This window comes from Carcharodon carcharias, chromosome 2 (assembly GCF_017639515.1).
Source record: "Carcharodon carcharias isolate sCarCar2 chromosome 2, sCarCar2.pri, whole genome shotgun sequence".
In the NCBI taxonomy this organism is placed as follows: domain Eukaryota; kingdom Metazoa; phylum Chordata; class Chondrichthyes; order Lamniformes; family Lamnidae; genus Carcharodon; species Carcharodon carcharias.
In genome coordinates, this window is record NC_054468.1 from 18218821 (window position 1) to 18236669 (window position 17849).

Genomic DNA, 17849 nt, shown 5'->3' on the forward strand with positions numbered 1-17849 from the left:
GGGCTCTCAGCCCTGTTTATATTGTGCACCAGATTCCACAACACTGAAATGAGAGTTTTTTGAAAGTTGGAGGGTGGATTTGATTCTTGACCCCAGACAATGTTTACACAGGCCAAAACCCAGGAAACCACACAGTTGGAAGCATTTTTATTGGCCGCCAGAGAAATGCAGCTGTCTCCATAAGTATTCACAAAATTCAACTCTACGCCCGCAATGTAATGACAAAAATCAAGTCAAAACTCAGTGAAACTTGTGTTTGAAATTATGGTAACACCTTGCTGTAAAGAGTGCTCGTCTCTCTCTCTAAGCTAAAACACAAGCAGGAACGTGGTAGGAACAGGGACAGGCCATATCGCCCCTTGAGTCTGCTCTGCCATTCAATAAAATCAAGGCTGATCATAAAGTCATAGAGGTCCACAGCACAGAAAAAGGCCCTTCAGCCCATTGAGTCTGCGCTGGTCAAATAAGTACCTAACTATTCTAATCCCATTTTCCAGCACTAAGCCCATAGCCTTGTATGCCATGGTATCGCAAGTGCACATCCAAATCCCCTCTAAACCTCCTGCCCCTTACCTTAAATCTATGCACCCTGGTTATTGATCCCTCCATCAAGGGGAAAAGTTCCTTCCTGTCTATCCTATCTATGACCCTCATCATTTAATACACTTCAATCATGTCCCCCCTCAATTTCATCTGCTCCAAGGAAAAGAACCCCAGTTGATCCAGTCTCTCCTCATAACTAAAACACTCCAGCCCAGGCAACATCCTGGTAAATCTCCTCTGCACTCTCTCTAGTGCAATCACATCCTTCCTATAATGCAGATTCAAGAACTGCACGCAAAACTCTAGCTGTGGCTTAACTAGCGTTTTATACAATTCCAGCATAACCTCCCTGCTCTTATATTCTACGCCTCAGCTAATATAGGCAAGTATCCTATATGCCTTCTTAACCACCTTATCTACCTGTCCCACTACCTTAAGGGACTGGTGGACATGCACACCAAGGTCCTCTGATCCTCGGTACTTCCTAGGGTCCTACCATTCATCGTGTATTCCCGCGCCTTGTCTGTCCTGCCCAAGTGCATCACCTCACACTTATCCTGATTAAATTACATTTGCCACTGATCAGCCCATCTGACCAGCCTGTCTATATCCTCCTGTAGTCTAAGGCTATCCTCCTCACTATTTACCATCCCACCAATTTTCGTGTCATCCATGAACTTACTGATCAACCCTCCTATATTCAAGTGTAAATCGTTTATATATACCACAAACAGCAAGGGACCCAACATCGATCCCTATGGAACCCCACTGGACACAGGCATCCAGTCACAAAATCACCTCTCAACCATCACCCTCTGCTTCCTGCCACTCAGCCAATTCTGGATCCAATTTGCCAAATTGCCATGGATCCCATGGGCTCTTACCTTTGTTATCAGTTTCCCATGCGGGACGTTATCAAAAGCCTTGCTGAAGTCCAAGTAGACTACGTCAAATGCATTGCCCTCATCTACACACCTGGTCACCTCTTCAAAAATTCAATCAAATTGGTCAGACATGACCTCCCCTTAACAAAACCATGCTGACTGTCCTTGATTAATCCCTGCCTCCCCAAGTGTAGATTAATTCTGTTCCTCAGAATTGCTTCCAATAGTTTCTCCACCACTGAGGTTAGACTGACCGGCCTGTAGTTCGCTGGTTTATCCCTTCTTCCCCTCTTGAATAATGGCACCACACTGGCTGTCCTCCAGTCCTCTGGCACCTCTCCTGTGGCCAGAGAGGTGTTGAAAATTATTGCCAGTGCCTCTGCTATCTCTTCCCTTGACTCACTCAACAGCCTAGGATACATTTCATCCAGACCTGGAGATTAATCTACTTTTAAGCGTGCCAGACCATTTCGAACCTCCTCCATTTCTATGCCAATTTCTTTCATTATATCACAGTCCTTCTGCCTGATTTCCATACCCACGTCATCCCTCTCACTTGTGAACACCGACACAAAGTATTTATTTAGAACCCTGCCTATATCTTCCGGTTCCACACACAAATTACCACAATGGTCCTTAATGGGTCCTACTCTTTCCCTAGTTATCCTACTCTTAATGTACTTTTAAAATAACTTGGATTTTCTTTTATTTTACCTGCCAATGTTTTTTCTTGCCTCTTTTTGCTTTCCTAATTTCCTTTTTAAGTTCCCCCGTACACATTCTATACTCCTCCAGGGCTTCCGCTGTTTTGAGCCCTCGGTATCTGCCATAAGCCTCCCTTTTTCTCTTTATCCAATCCTGTATATCCCTCGATATCCAGGGTTCCTTGGATTTGTTGGTCCCACCCTTTATCTTTACTGGAATTTGTTGCCCTGTACTCTCCCTATTTCTTTCTTGAATGAGTCTCACTGCTCTGACGCAGATTTACCTAAAAGTAGCTGCTCCCAATCCACTCTGGCCAACTTATATCTGATCTTATTAAAATTGGCCTTCCCCAGTATAGAACTCTGATTTCTAGCTCATCCTTGTCCTTTTCCATAAGAACCTTGAATCTATCGGAGTTATGATCACTATCTGCAAAATGTTCCCTCACTGATACCTCGATCACTTGCCCGGCTTTATTCCCTAAAATTAAGTCCAGGACTGCCCTCCCTCTTGTAGGACCTTCAACGTACTGGCTTAAAAAGCTCTCCTGGATGCATTTAAAGAATTCTGCTCCCTCTAAACCTATCACAATATGACTAACCCAGTTAATGTTGGGGAAGTTGAAATCCCCCACTACTACTGCCCTATTATTTTTACACTTCTCTGAAATTTGCCTACATATCTGCTCTTCTATTTCTCTCTGACTGTTTGGGGGCCTATAGTACACTCCCAGCAATGTGATTGCTCCTTTTTTGTTTTTTAAGTTCTACCCATATGGCTTCATTTGAGGAGCTTTTTAAGATGCCATCCCTCCTTACTGCTGTAATTGATTCCTTGATCAATATTGCGATACCCCCTCCTCTTTTACCTTCTTCCCTGTCTCACCTGAAGGCCCTATATCCTGCTATAATGAGCTGCCAATTCTGCTCCTCTCTCAACCATAACTCTGTGACAGCAATGACATCATCCTTCCATGTGTTAATTTGCGCCCTCAACTCATCTGCCTTATTCGTCAGACTCCTTGCATTAAAATAAATACCATCCAACCTTGCCAAACACCCTTGTGCTTTAACTGGCCTATAATTTCTATGCCTTCCAGACTCACTTGCTCCCTCTTCTAATTTTGGCTGTGCATCTCCCCCTGCTGAACCTCTCTCAGGATCCCAGCCCCTGCCAAGGTAGTTTAAACCCTCCCTGATCTTCTGTCTCAAGTCCACTCTCCCATCTTATCGTCATATCCTTCAATTCCTTTTGTGTCAAACATCTTGTCAATCTCAATCTTGAATATACTCAATGACTGAGCATGCCCAGTTCTCTGGGGTAGAGAATTCCAAAGAACTTTCTGAGTAAAGAAAGTTCCCAACACAATCCTAACTGGTGGAACCTTGATCCTAGGACTCTGACCCCTAGTTCTAGACTCTCCACCTGGAAGAAAGAGTCCCTCAGCATCAACCCGGAGATGATGAAATCACCCTATCATTCTTCTGCAGAGGATATTGGCCCAAGCTACTCAATCTTTCATCCCAGGAAACAATCTAATGAACCTTCATTGTACCCACTCAGTGGACACTAAAACTATGCATGGTACTCAAGGTGTGTTCTCACCAAAGCCACGTATAATTGCAACAAGACTTCCTTTCTCTTATACTCCAACCCATTTGCTATAAGGGCTAAGAGAGCATTATACTTCCTAACGGTTTGCAACTTGACAAATCGTCAACACTTCTGCTTTATTTCCTTAACAGGGCTGCTGGAAAAGTCAGGTATCTCACCCACTACAGCTCGGTAACTTAAAGGCTGTGTGACACTCACAGCTCAGATTCATTTGTATCTTGGACATGGCAGATGCTCACCTTGAAGCTGACATTAGCTCCTCTCTCCAATCTCTCAAGATGCCAGAAATATCACACGCTACGCTCTCCAGAGTGGTAGAAGAGAGATGGGAGAATACACAATTCCACCAATGCCATGTAAGGTGGGGCCAAGGTAACTGCACACAGGGTTAACCAATGCCGCCCCCTGTGCTTCCTCAACTTTGAGGAAGAGCTTCCTGTTTTTAAAAGAAATAGTTTTGAGGGGAGCCACGCCGCTGTCTCACCAGATTCAAACGCAGCTGCAGGGCTTCATGCATCATCTGTCGGGCTTTTATGTCATCCTGGTAACGTTCTTCCCGCCAGTTACTCAAAATCTGGGAATATTGCATGGAAGGGTGGGTTTTAATAGCTGGCAAAAAAGTATCCACCTCAACTTACATCATCTTACTAACGACATTAAGTTTTTAAAAGCAAATTGCAAATATAGTTTGTGGCAGATTATTAACGTCAAAGAAAAAATGTATCTCTCCAGTTTTATGGCTGAGGAACTGCAGCTTTAAAATACTATTTGCATACTTCTGTAAAGCCAGGATACGGCACAGCAACATTGACAATACAAGATTACATCTACTGTAATACGTAAAGAACTTGAGAACCTAGTAACAAGGTTCAAACTGCGTGAAACTTCCACTGTTAGATTGCATTTTACGAACGCACAGGAAACTGATCTCTATATATAGTGTGCAAACGATAAAGTTTACCATCGTTTAACATAGAATTTACTGAACAAAAGCAGCCCAACTGGCTCACTTGATTATGCTGGTGTTAATGTTCCACGTGAGCCTTCTCCCACCCTACATCATTTCAATCTGGCAACTTTCCAGTAATTAAGGTCACGAAATTATAAGGGACAGTAATTGAGGGGAAAATAAAAAAAATGTTATGATTAAATTTTTTTTTGTGTGGTTTCTGTTTTGCACGTTTCTAGACAATTTAATCAAAATTCAAGTGTCCGGTCCAAAAACTGGATGCATGGTCCTACTTCAAAGCAGCTGATTTGTTTATTTCACTTTTTCCAGAGCACAATGGGTAACGTTAATCACGAAACTCATTGCTAACACTGTTTTCAGCAATGTTTGACTTGTTTACTGAGTGACATTACTAATCTTACAGGATCTGACCCTGGTTAAGATACTTTGCTCAGAAATAGTCAGATGTAATCATTTTCACATGACTTGACCCATCACACAGGCAAGAGCATTGATGATTACAGTTACAGCCAAAACAAATATGATGAAAGATTGAAATAAAATTCCTTCCTCCACCCTTGCAACCCTCCGGCATCTCTGCGCTCCCAATGCCATTCTGGCCTTTTGAGCATTCACGATTTTAATCACTCCGCCATTGGTGGCCGTACCTTCAGCATGATGTCAATTTTATGTGGTTCGGTACCAAATTTTGTTTTATAATGCTCCTGTGTAGTGTCTTGGGATGTTTTACTACATTAAGTGTGCTGTATAAGTTAAACCATTATTGCTGTAGATGCTACACAACCGACCATCATTCTTGCTGGCACAAATAGATTATCCATTGATATATTTGTGAGGATGTATTAAAATCTTTCTCTATTTAGTTACTTCAATGACATCAAATTTAGCCCTGGTGATTACAGTAAAATGGTGACTAGAACCAATGCAGCCTTTGCCCTTTCTGTTACACCTCGTAATGAATGTTACTTTTTTAAAAAAATCTTTCATGGGGTGTGAGCATCGCTGGCAAGGTACAGACTGTCTAATCCACTTGTCCGCTGACCACAGCAGAAAAGAGTTTAAAAGTTCTGGGAAGGAATAAGAAACTGTGTAATGAACCCTGATTTTAACAGTGGGAGGAAGGTCATGACAATAAAGTCGAATTGTCTGCATCCCACTATTCTGTCTGAACTTTTGCATGTTGTTTCATTGAACAATTTCCCACGACAATGTTTAACGACAATCAACTGCTCAGCCCATGAAAGATTAAATTCCATTTATATTATATATATTGTGCTATCTTCTTTACTGTGCCTAGGGCACTAATGCACCAAACACACAAGACCAAGGGTGGAATTTTACGGCCCCTCCCACCAGCGAGATTTTCCAGTCCCGCCGAAGTCCATGGAGCTTTGAACGGCTCGCTACATTTTACAGCCCAGCCCCTGCTGCAACAGGGCCTTAAAATTCTGCACCAACATATAGATGCTCAGTATCCCCTGGGGGTCCTTTCCATCAGACCAGCGAGATTCCTGGTCAGACATCTCGTCTTTGATGAGTCTTAATGCCTTCCAATCAGGCTCTTGGAATACCGAAGACATTGTCTTTGTCCCCAACCACACACTTGCCTTGGTTTCCATCCTCCACCCCGATCATTCCCTGACCCTGAGCCAGACTGTTTGTAATTATAGCATCTTGGCTGTATTTCTGACCCTGCATCCTATCATAAATATCATTTATTTCCACCTGTCTAACATCATCTGCCTCAATGCCTTCTCCAGTCCACCCACTACTGAAACCCCTACATACCTCCAACCCTGATTTCACCAATGCTCTCCTTCTTGGCTTCCCAATACTCACTCTTCAATAAATTATATATCATTTAAAATTCTGCTGCCACAATCCTATCACACCAAGTCCCACTCACCCATTATCCCCATCCTTGCTTACCTACATTGTCTCCCAGCCCTCTAGAGCCCCAGGTTTATTTATTTTTCTCGTTGGATTTACATTCCGCAATGGCCTTTCTCTCGCTGTCTCCACAGCCTCTTCCAGCCTGCAACAGATCCTCGCCTGAACACTATGTTCCCCCATTTCAGGGTTCACGGGCGTTCCCTATTCCCTCTCGCAATCGCTGGTCATGCTTTCAAGCTGTCTAGATCTCACTTCTTGAGATCCATTCTTTAAATCTCATTGCCTCTCTATTTCCCTTGTCAAAATCCAGATCCTTGATCAAGCTTTTGGTCAGCCATCCTTGGGTGTACCTACAACACATGGACTGCAGCCGTTCAAGGAGGCGGCTCACCTCCATCTTCTCAGGGGAGATTACAGATGGGCAATAAAAATGGGCTGGCCTAGCCAGCGAGGTCCACGTCCCGTAAAAGAATAAAGAAAACACAAATGCTCAGGAAAGAAATAAAAACAGGAGGTGCTGGAAAAACTCAGCATGTCTGGCAGATTCTGTGGAGGGAGAAACAGAGTTAGCGTTTCAGGTCCAATATGGTTCCGAAGAAGAGTGATATTCAACTCAAATTGTCTTTCTCTCTCCACAGATGCTGCCTGACCAGCTGAGCTTTTCCAGCACCTCCTGTTTTTATTTCAGATCTCCAGCACCTGTGGTATTTTGCTTTTACTCAGAACAAATCTTTTATGGGGCTGTGACTTGTTGCATAGAAAAATTCATCAACCTTTGTAGTTTTTGAATGATTTTTTTAAGGCTCTTTGGTTAACAAGTAAGTAGAATATTGGACTGGGCTGGTGTGTTAATCTGTTTATTTCATTCATCAGAGGAAACAAGATCAGATAAGAATGTAAGGATTAGGAGTAGGGGTAGGCCATTCAACCCCTTGAGCCTGCTCTGCCATTCAATAAGATCATGGCTGGTCTTCCTGTGTTTCAAATTCCACCTACTGAACTAACTGGACAAAGATCATTCAGTAAATTTGATAGCTTTGGAGTAGCTAATCATGCTCTTGATTAACATAACTCCAGATTGAATCTAGGGTATCAAATCATAGAAACAGGAGTAGGCCATTCAGCCCTTCGAGCCTGCTCCGCCATTCATTATGATCATGGCTGATCATCCAACTCAATAGCCTGCTCCCGCTTTCTCTCCATATCCTTTGATCCCTTTCGCTCCAAGAACTATATTTAACTCCTTCTTGAAAACATACAATGTTTTAGTCTCAACTACTTTCTGTGGTAACGAATTCCACAGGCTCACCGCTCTCTGGGTGAAGAAATTTCTCCTCATCTCGCAACAGTGTTCCTTCTCACAGGCAATTTGCTGTAATGCTTGTGTGCAGCATCAGCAACACTGCTAGGTTCAACTGCTTGAATTTCATGAGCCACATAGCTCAGTGTGGTTCCTTCATTGGCAAATTGATTCAGAGTTCAATTCAATGAAGTCCGGTGTCAAAACGTGCAAGAGTTCATGAACTATTGGCTTTTATTTTGTCCTCAGGAGCTGCACCGGCCCCAGTGCTACGCTACGCATGCGCTGGCTCACTTTCTGAGAATCGATTACCTGGTTGATCTGATTTTGCAAGGAGGTCAGCAAGCCTTCTCTCTGCTCGTCCTGCCCCTTGAGGCAGGTGAGGACCAAGGACAGGAATGGCTGTTGGCTCAACAGTGACATGCTGTAGATGTGAAAAAGTAACAGGTTGAGATTAATCAAGATACGAAAACGGCTGAAATTGCTGAAGCTTTTTGTAGTCCTTGCATGTCTAAATTGCTGTGATTGTTGGAAATTTGGCATTCTTGCATTTGTCCTGATCAGTGCAAGACAAAACGCTTCAGCAACATGTCTCTCTTCTGAGCAATATTCAGGTTCTGTACTACCAAGTGAATGCATGATGCGAATGCAAACAGAGGAGAGCCTTATCACTGACTCTAACACAATTGCCACTGAAATGCACGCTCCAATTTATCACAAAGACTCATCGAGATGAAGCATGGGTTTGGAAGACAATAGGCTGAATTTTCCCAACCCTGTGAAGGTGACATTAGAAGTAGGGCGGGCGGGTGGGGAGGGGTGGGTGGGTGGGTGTGCAAGGAAAATGCGCTCAATGTAGGTCTGGTCAGCTCTGCGCCATGGTTGCGCTCCCAGCAGTGACGGCAATCTGCCTGGCAACAGCAGCTGGGGCACTCAGTCGGGCCATTTAGCCTCTTTTGTGCAGTTGGACTGGAATTTTACCAATGTCATGCTCTGGCAGGAGCCCAGTAATGCAGTGGAAGTGGCTTCACAACGGGAGGTCCAAGGTGCAATACATGTGAGGCCTTTCATTAATTTGCCGCAGTAAATCACAATCCTGAGGGATCCACAAGCAGCAGGCAGCTCATGGAGACTGAGGCCTCTGCTAATTCAGCTGTTGCTGCAATGGCAGCTGCTGCCCTCCTATTGGAGGCACTTGCATGGTGCCGCTGCTGCTCCTGTTGCTGGGCCCCTCTGCAGTGTTTACATGGCGATGGAGGTTGGCGGCCTGACCCGTGGGCTGTGCCGAACCTAATTCGAAGGGCCCCTGGAGTGGCTTCTTGATCAGGATCATGACCCAACTGGGAAAATTCAGCCTGTTGAACCTCAAAAATTGAAACAGCTGAGTAGCTGTTTTGGAGTGAAGGTTAGATGTTCTAGGATAGCAATGACTTCAGTGCCTCATGCACAGAATAGTCATTTATTCTGAAATAACCTGACTTCAAATAATCAAGTGCATATCCAGAAATAGCTCAGGGCAGTGGATTACAACATGAACAGCAGAAGTCAAGTGGTGTTAGTTCCAAAACTATGAGACATTTCCTTTGTGTTGCTACCCTACAAATGGAGCTCTGCAACATCCAAATTGTTTCTTCCAAAAGCAATTTAAAAGGCTTGTTTTCTTTTTTTTTGCTTTTGTACACGCATCCCTGAAGTTAAGTCCCTCCATGGCCTTTGCACCCAGCCTACCTCTGCATCTTTCTGTTGCCCTAGACTGCACCAAGGTCTATGTTCTTGTTCCTTCAGCCTACAGCTGTCCAAGGCCCATTCTCTGGAACTCCCTCGATAAATCCCTTTACATGTCGATCACCTGTCACTAAGCCTGTTTAAGCAGCCTCAGCACCTTCAAATGAAACTGAAGACTGCTGCACTATTCAGCTCTGTTCAACTCTCCAATGCTGCAAGTGAAACTTGCCAGACCGCTACCTCACTCTCTTCCATTTGGATGGCTATTGGGACCATTTAGAGAGAGGGCGAAGATTTCCCTCTGTGCTTTTAAAACACTTCTTGGCCACAGAGATCACTGTGCACAGCAGCAGATTGGGTTGCAAACTAGCCTATTAGCATTTGGGGCTGTACCTCAACTTTCCCATTTGAGGTCCATGAGATCGAGGAACGGCGCAGAGGATTTTCAGAGGCCTGTTTCGTTTTATATGAAGCTTTATTATAAATTTTTTGGATTACAATGGGAATAATCATCTACCTTTGCCTTGGTTCTTTTTGTTTCGTCCTTTACAGTAATTGTCTTACCTTTTCTGCTTTTGCCTGTCTCTTTCCTTTTTAGACGATGAGCCCAAGTGTTGACCCTTCTCGAGTTCTTCTCCAGCTGCCTTCAGCACTCGACCCTGAACGGATGTGGGCAGTTTTGCAATCAGCGGTGCCACTAGCCAAACTCCTTTCCTCTCTGAACAGCTGAATGAAAGCCACACAAACACACACACAAACACACACACACACACACACAGATAAAAAAAACCCATCAAATGGCCATTGGAGCACTTTCAAATTATTATCTTGTTTATTGCAAACCTATTCAAACATCACGAAAGATAGGTTTAGAAGAAGTTTATTTTAACTCATTTAGAACAGAATTACAGCCTTTGGCAAACTGAGCGTCCAAATGCAGAAGGGAATGTTCATTATGCGTCAGAGACTCTTATAAAAGATTGGGGGGGCGGTGGGGGGGGGTTGGTGGTTGAGAAGGGAAGGAAAAAAACTGCAATATAAACAGAAACATATCAGGCCTGGAAGGAGAGAAGATAGGTTAGTGTTCAGGTTAGAGTAAAGACTATGTAAAGGAGGCTACTGATTTAAACGTTAGCCTGTCTTTACGCTTTATCATTGCTGAGCAACTTGTTACAAATATCTAACTATCTAACTTCCTCTTCATGTCATGACACAACAGCCTCAGTTATGACAAATCTCTAAAACCATCATCTTAATTGCAGCCAGAGGTAGCAAATAGGAATAGCTGGCAGTGAAATTAGAGCAGTAAACGAACCTCATGGTTGTGCCTGGTATTGCTTTGCAAACTGCATGAGAGTTCACAACGGTTTCCCTTGTACAATGGAAAAGCACACTGAATTCTATACCAGAGCTCACTCACTTTAATCAGATCATTAATAATAATGGCTGCATTTCATTGCCTCTCGTCAGGCAGAAATGACGAGGCAATTGACACCTGCATTTATATCATCAGGCTGACAAATCCTAAAATGCTTCACATGGGTCACTTTGTAACTGGCCATGTAAAATATTCAGCTACTCTGTGGCAGTAGTGTCCCATGAACGGTACAAAGCCTTGATCGAGGGCAGAATCCTGGTCTGGACAGCTGGAGAATACCCAGCTCCTCAACAGGTGCAAGGGTTTTTACTTGTTTGAACACTTGCCTGCACCAGCAGAGCAGGTAGCCAATCCCTTACCGCACTCTCTCACCCACAGCATGATGGAGAAGAGCAGGAAGGGCCAGCTCTCATTGTTATTCCCTCAGGGTAGAGTCCTAGGCCCAAACGTCTTCAGCTGCTTCGTCAATGACCTTCCTTCCATCATAAGGTCAGAAGTGGGGATATTCACGGATGATTGCACAATGTTAAGCACCATTCACGACTCCTCAAGTACTGAAGCAGTACATGTCCATGGCTTGGGTTGACAATAGGTAAGTAAAATTCACGTCACACAAGTGGCAGACAATGACTATCTTCTACAAGGCAGAATCTAACCATCGTCCCTTGACATTCAATGACATTACCATTGCTGAATCTCCCACTGTGAACATCCTGGGTGTTACCATTGACCAGAAACTGAACTGGACTAGACATATAAATATTGTGGCTACAAGAGCAGGCCACAGATTAGGAATCCTGCAATGAGTAACTCACCTCCTGACTCCCCAAAGCCTGTCCACCATTAACAGGCACAAGTCAGGAGTGTGATGGAATACGCCCCACTTGCCTGGATGAGTGCAGCTCCAACAACACTCAAGAAGTTTGACTCTATCCAGGACAAAGCAGCCCGCTTGATTGGCACCCCATTCACAAACATTCACTCCCTCCACCAGTGACGCACAGTGGCAGCAGTGTGTACCATCTGCAAGATGCACTACAGGAACTGGCCAAGGCTGTTTAGGCAGTACCTTCCAAACCCACGACCACTACCATCTCGAAGGACAAGAGCAACAGATGCATAGGAACACCATCATCTGGAAGTTCCCCTCCAAGCTATTCACCATGTTGACTTGGAAATATATCGTTGGCTTCCTGGCACTTGTGTGGCACGAATGTTACTTGCCACTTGTCAGCCCACGTCTGGATATTGTCCAAGTTGCGCTGCATTTGGACATGGACTGCTTCAGCATCTGAGGATTTGTAAGAGGCGCTGAGCATTGTGCAATCATCAGCAAAAATTCCCACTTCTAACCTTATGATGGAAGGAAGGTCATTGATGAAGCAGCTGAAGATGGTTGGGCCGAGGACACTATCCTGAGGAACTCTTGCAGTGATGTCCTGGAGCTGGGATGACTGACCTCCAATAACCACAACCATCTTCCTTTGTGCTAGGTATGACTCCAACCAGTGGAGAGTTTTCCTCCTGATTCCCATCGACATGTAATGCTAGGGCTCCTTGATGCCACACTCGGTCAAATGTAGCCTTGATGTCAAGGGCAGTCACTCTAACCTCACGAGTTCAACTCTTTTGTCCATGTTTGAACCAAGGCTGTAATGAGGTCAGGAGCTGAGTGGCCCTGGCAGAACCCAAACTGGGCATCTTGAACTATTGCGACTTGATAGCATTGTTGAAGACCCCTTCCGTTACTTTACTGATGATCAAGAGTAAACTGATGGGGCAGTAATTAGCCAGGTTGGATTTGTTCTGATTGTTGTGTACAGGACATACCTGGACTATTTTCCATATAGCCGGGTAGATGCCAGTGTTGTAGCTGTACTGGAACAGCTTGGCTAGGGGCGTGGCATGTTCTGGTGCACAAGTCTTCAGTACTATTGACAGAATATTGTCAGGGCCCATAGCCTTTGCAGTATCCAATACCTTCAGCTATTTGTTGATATCACGTGAAATGAATTGAATTGGCTGAAGACTGGCATCTGTGATGCTGGGGACCTCCGGAGGAGGCCGAGATGGCTCATCCACTCGGCGCTTCTGGCTGATGATTGTAGCAAATGCTTCAACTTTATTTTTTGCACTGGTGTGTTGGGCTCCCCCATCATTGAGGATGGGGGTATTTATGGAGCCTCCTCCAGTGAGTTGTTTAATTGTCCACCACCATTCACGACTGGATGTGGCAGGACTGAAGAGCTTAGATCTGATCTGTTGGTTGTGCGATTGCTTAGCTCTGTCGATCACTTGCTGCTTACGCTGCTTGGTGTGCAAATAGTCCTGTGTTATAGCTTCACCAGGTTGACACCTCATTTTTAAGTATGCCTGGTGCTGCTCCTGTCATGCCCTCCTGCATTGTTCATTGAACCAGGGTTGATCCCCTGGCTTGATGGTAATGGTAAAGTGGGGATATGCCTGACCATGAGGTTACAGATTGTGTTTGAATACAATTCTGCTGCTGCTGATGGCCCACAGCGCCTCATGGATGCCCAGTCTTGAGTTGCTAGATCTGTTCGAAATCTATCCCATTTAGCACAGTGGTAGTGCCACACAGCACGACGGAGGGTATCGTAAATGTGACGGTGGGACTTCATCTCCACAACAACTGTGTGGAGGTCACTCGTACCAGTACTGTCAAGGACAGATGCATCTGCAGCAGGCAGGCTGGTGAGGATGAGGTCAAGTATGTTTATCCTATTTGTTGGTTCCCTCACCACCTGCCACAGACCCAGTCTGGCAGCTATGTCCTTTAGGACTTGGCCAGCTTGGTCAGTAGTGGTGCTACTGAGCCACTCTTGATGATGGACAGTGAAGTGCCCCAGAGTACATTCTGTGCCCTTGCCACCCTCAGTGCTTCCTCCAAGAGGTGTTCAACATGGATGAGCACTGATTCATCAGTTGACGGAGGGCGGTACATGGTAATATGCAGAACGTTTCCTTGCCCAGATTTGACCTAATGCTATGAGACTTCATGGGGTCCAGAGTCGATGTTGAGGACTCCCAGGGCAACTCCCTCCTGGCTGTATTCTACTGTGTCGCCACTTCTGCTGAGCCTGCCCTGCCGGTAGGACAGGGCATATCCAGAGGTGGTGATGACTGGGACATTATCTGTAAGGTGTGATTCTGTGAGGATGACTATGTCAGGCTGTTGTTTGACTAGTCTGTGAGACAGCTCTCCTAATTTTGGCACTAACCACCATTATGTTAGTAAGGAGGACTTTGCAGGGTCAACAGGGCTGCGATTGCCCTTGTCGTTTCCAGTGCCTAGGTTGATGCCGGGTGGTCCATTCCTTTTTTGAGACTTTGTAGCGGTTTTATACAACTGAATGGCATGCTAGCCCATTTCAGAGGGCATTTAAGAGTCAACCACATTGCTGTGGGTCTGGAGTCACATGTAGGCCAGACCAGGTAAGGACGGCAGATTTCCTTCCCTAAAGGGCATTAGTGAACCAGGTGGATTTTTATGACAATCGACAATGGTTTCATCGCCGTCATTAGGCTTTTAATTCTAGATTTTTATTGAATTCAGATCTCACGATCTGCCCTGGTGGGATTCGAACCCGGGTCTGCAGAGCATTACTCTGGGTCTCTGGATTACTTGTCCAGCAACAATACAACTACGCCATCGCCTCTCCCGCCTTCACTGTCACTGAGTCGAAATCTTGGAACTCTCTTCCTAACAGCGCTGTGGCTGTACCTATACCACATGGACTGCAGCAGTTCAAGAACACAACTCACCACCACCTTCTCAAGGGCAACTAGGGATGGGCAATAAATGCTGGCCCGGCCAGCGAAGCCCACATCCTGTAAATGAATGAAAGAAAGGAGATTGAGGGGAGACCCTTGCCCTTCTGGGTGGTAAAGGTCACAGGTTTGGAACATTCTGTCAAAGCAGCTTTGGTAAGTTACTGCTGTGCATCTTGTAGATGGCATACACTGCTGCCACTGTGTATTGGTGGTGGAGGGAGCAGATGCTGAAGGTGGTTAATGGGGTGCCAATCAAACGGGCTGCTTTGCCCTGAATGGTGTCGAGATTCTAGGATGTTGTTAGAGTTGCACTCATCCAGGCAAGTGGAGAATATTCCATCACACTCCAGATTTGGGTCTTAAAAATGCTGGGCAGGCTTTGAGGAGTCAGATGAGTTACTCACTGCAGAATTCCAAGTCTCTGATCCAGACTTGATCGATGCGTAAAAGATTATGACACCTTTAGATAAGTTAGACAAAGAAAAACTGTTCCCACCAGCTGATCGTACAGGGACTAGGGACACTGATTTCAGGTTTTGAGCAGGAGATTGAGGAGAGATGTATAGAATAACTATTTTACACAGTGAGCAAGGGTGGTGTAAATGGAGATGATCAATGATTTAAAAAGGAGATTGGATGGACACCTGATGGAAATAAACTTGCAGGACTACAGGGATAGAATGGGGGAATGGGATTGACTGGATTGCTCTATAGAGAGTTGGTATGGACCTGATGGGCCAAATGGCCCCTTTCTGTGCTATAATGTCTCTATCAGCTAGATTTTACTGGGTTAAAAAGCTGAGGGTGGGGGAAGCCTACAGCAATTTAACACTGGGCGCAGTGTATTTTGCCTTAAGGCAAGATTTCCGCCCCTATCTTGGGAGGAAGGATCATCTTAGAGAGCTGCCGGTCAATTGGATGGTCAACACCTCAGTGCCAGTGGGAGCGCTGGCCACTGCTGGGACTACAGGCTGTCCCCAAGGCTGGGGAGGCCTGGTAAGTCTGGGATCAATGGTCTTGGCGAGGGAGTTGAGGGGTGATGGGGGGGTGGGGGGAATGCGGTGGGGGGGGGGGGGTGCCTCCAATGCGTTGAGGGGACCCACAAGGAAGGAGGTTTCTCCCCCATTCCTCTCCCTTGCTCGACATCAGCCCTTGCAGCGTGGTCCTCTCCTTGCTGCAGGTAAACACCAGCAGCGGTGAGATGAGACCCTTAAGAAGCCATTAATTGTTTCAATAGACCCGAGCATAGGCAGGCTCCATGAGGTCTCCTCCATCCCTGTAAAATTTCAGACAGATTGGGGACAGGTGGTAGGCCAGCTGCTGCATTTTACATTTCCCCCCATCGACGCCTCACACAGCCTTCATACCCGCCAGCGGGGCAGCATAAAATCCAGCTCTATGCGTGGGATTCTCTGGGCCCCACCCAACACCAGGATCATCCGGTCCTGCCAAATGTCAATGGACTTTTGTCTGGGCCGTTGCATCACCCCCGGCGGTTCCGCCATGGCTGGGCTGGAAAATCCCAGCCAATGACTCTAAGTTCCACTACAACAGCTTGTACAGGCAAACAGTTTACCAACATCCACGGTTTAAGCTCATGTAGCAAGAATGGTTAGAGATTGACTGGCGGCTGCAGAATTGATCCTGAGTATGAAGAAATACCTCCATAAAAATGGGGGAGGGTAAAGGGGTGAAAGGGAAATTGGCAAAAGTGTGGATTAGCACACTGAAAGAGTGGTGTAACAAATCCCGTCTCCGCAAACTATTTGCTTTGCCTCTCGAACTCTCTCTCACATGGTGCCACTACTCAAGCTGGACCCTTCAGACGGGCGAATTCAAATGCGGCGTTAAGCATTCGCTTATCAAACCAGAAATGTTAATGCACGAGCTCTCGGAGCTGGTTAATACAGGAGCTGCTAAATGCCAATTTTCTATTGACAGTGTCTCAAGCAACTTCTTCAAGTTTATTTCCTGCTCTTCCAGTAATGACTGGTGTCAAATCTATAAGTCACCATTATTACTGTTGTGGACTCCTAGCTGTTTGCAGCATAGATGGAGTCCATTCAGCCCATTGTGTCTGCACAGTGTATCTAGCTGCATCTCATTATGTCATCATATGCAAATGAAGAAACTCAGAACAATCGTCATGTTCTTGAAATGTATCGGGAAGTACCTATCATCCCATTCCCTGCTGTTCACAATATAGACAAAGCCTTGCTTTACCTGAGGAATGTCTTTTTGCCATTCTGTCTTGGGTTGCTGTTTCCATTGTTGCAGTTATTGCTCGGGTTAAACAGCCCAATTCCAGATGTCACAACACTGCTGTTCAGCTCAGCAGATTGCTGGAAGACCTCAATGGTGGCTTTGGCGATATTTTCCAACAACGAGTTCATCTCAGCAACTGATGCAGGACCCTGGCAAAGAGATCACCGGTCAAGAGCGCAACAACATTGCACACGCACATCTCAAGAACAACATGGATCATCTTTGTAACAAGAACTGATTGTACGTTCCAGCTTTATGTCAAGATGCAATGGATGGCCTTTGTAGGTCATGAAATAATCCATCTTTTTAATATAAGCAGGTCCAACTGCATCTAGCTGTTAGAATACAAGTAGCAATTGCTAGTTTCCCCTTTTCCCACTGCAGGAGCAACTGGTGGTCACCACATCAACATTATACTGTATATAGAGGAACAAACAGAACATCACCAATTTCAATGGCTCCTCTTATTAATGTAGCAATGACCAAAACAATCTATAATATATCAAAAGTCTTACATATGTTGCACATTTCTTGTCCATATCAGTTACTCCTGGTCATGCTTTAGCTATTAGATTGTGGTCTGTGCCGGATCAGCTGTTCTCAATCTCTTTACAGGAGAGACTTCCACACTTCCACTGCTCTTTGGTGCAGGAAGTGTTTTCTAACTTCTAAGCTGAGTGGGCTGGCTTTGGTTTTAAGGTCATTACCAAAACTCAGATAGCCAGGAAGTGAAGGATAGAATACCACAGCCTAATCTTTAATCACTTACAAGCTTTT

The 17849-nt window shown here is 45.2% G+C and overlaps 1 protein-coding gene across 1 annotated transcript in view; it reads right to left on the reverse strand.

Annotated features, from left to right (window-relative positions):
* The window catches only part of LOC121270800 (mediator of RNA polymerase II transcription subunit 12-like protein), a 604195-nt gene that overhangs the window by 100831 nt on the left and 485515 nt on the right, over positions 1 to 17849 (reverse strand). Inside the window, exons 29-32 of the mRNA XM_041176240.1 lie at positions 17031 to 17221; positions 10199 to 10360; positions 8222 to 8333; positions 4231 to 4320 (exon numbers count right to left, since the gene is read on the reverse strand). Of these exons, the coding sequence (XP_041032174.1) occupies positions 4231 to 4320; positions 8222 to 8333; positions 10199 to 10360; positions 17031 to 17221 (555 nt within the window). The remainder of the gene's footprint in view (positions 1 to 4230; positions 4321 to 8221; positions 8334 to 10198; positions 10361 to 17030; positions 17222 to 17849) is intronic.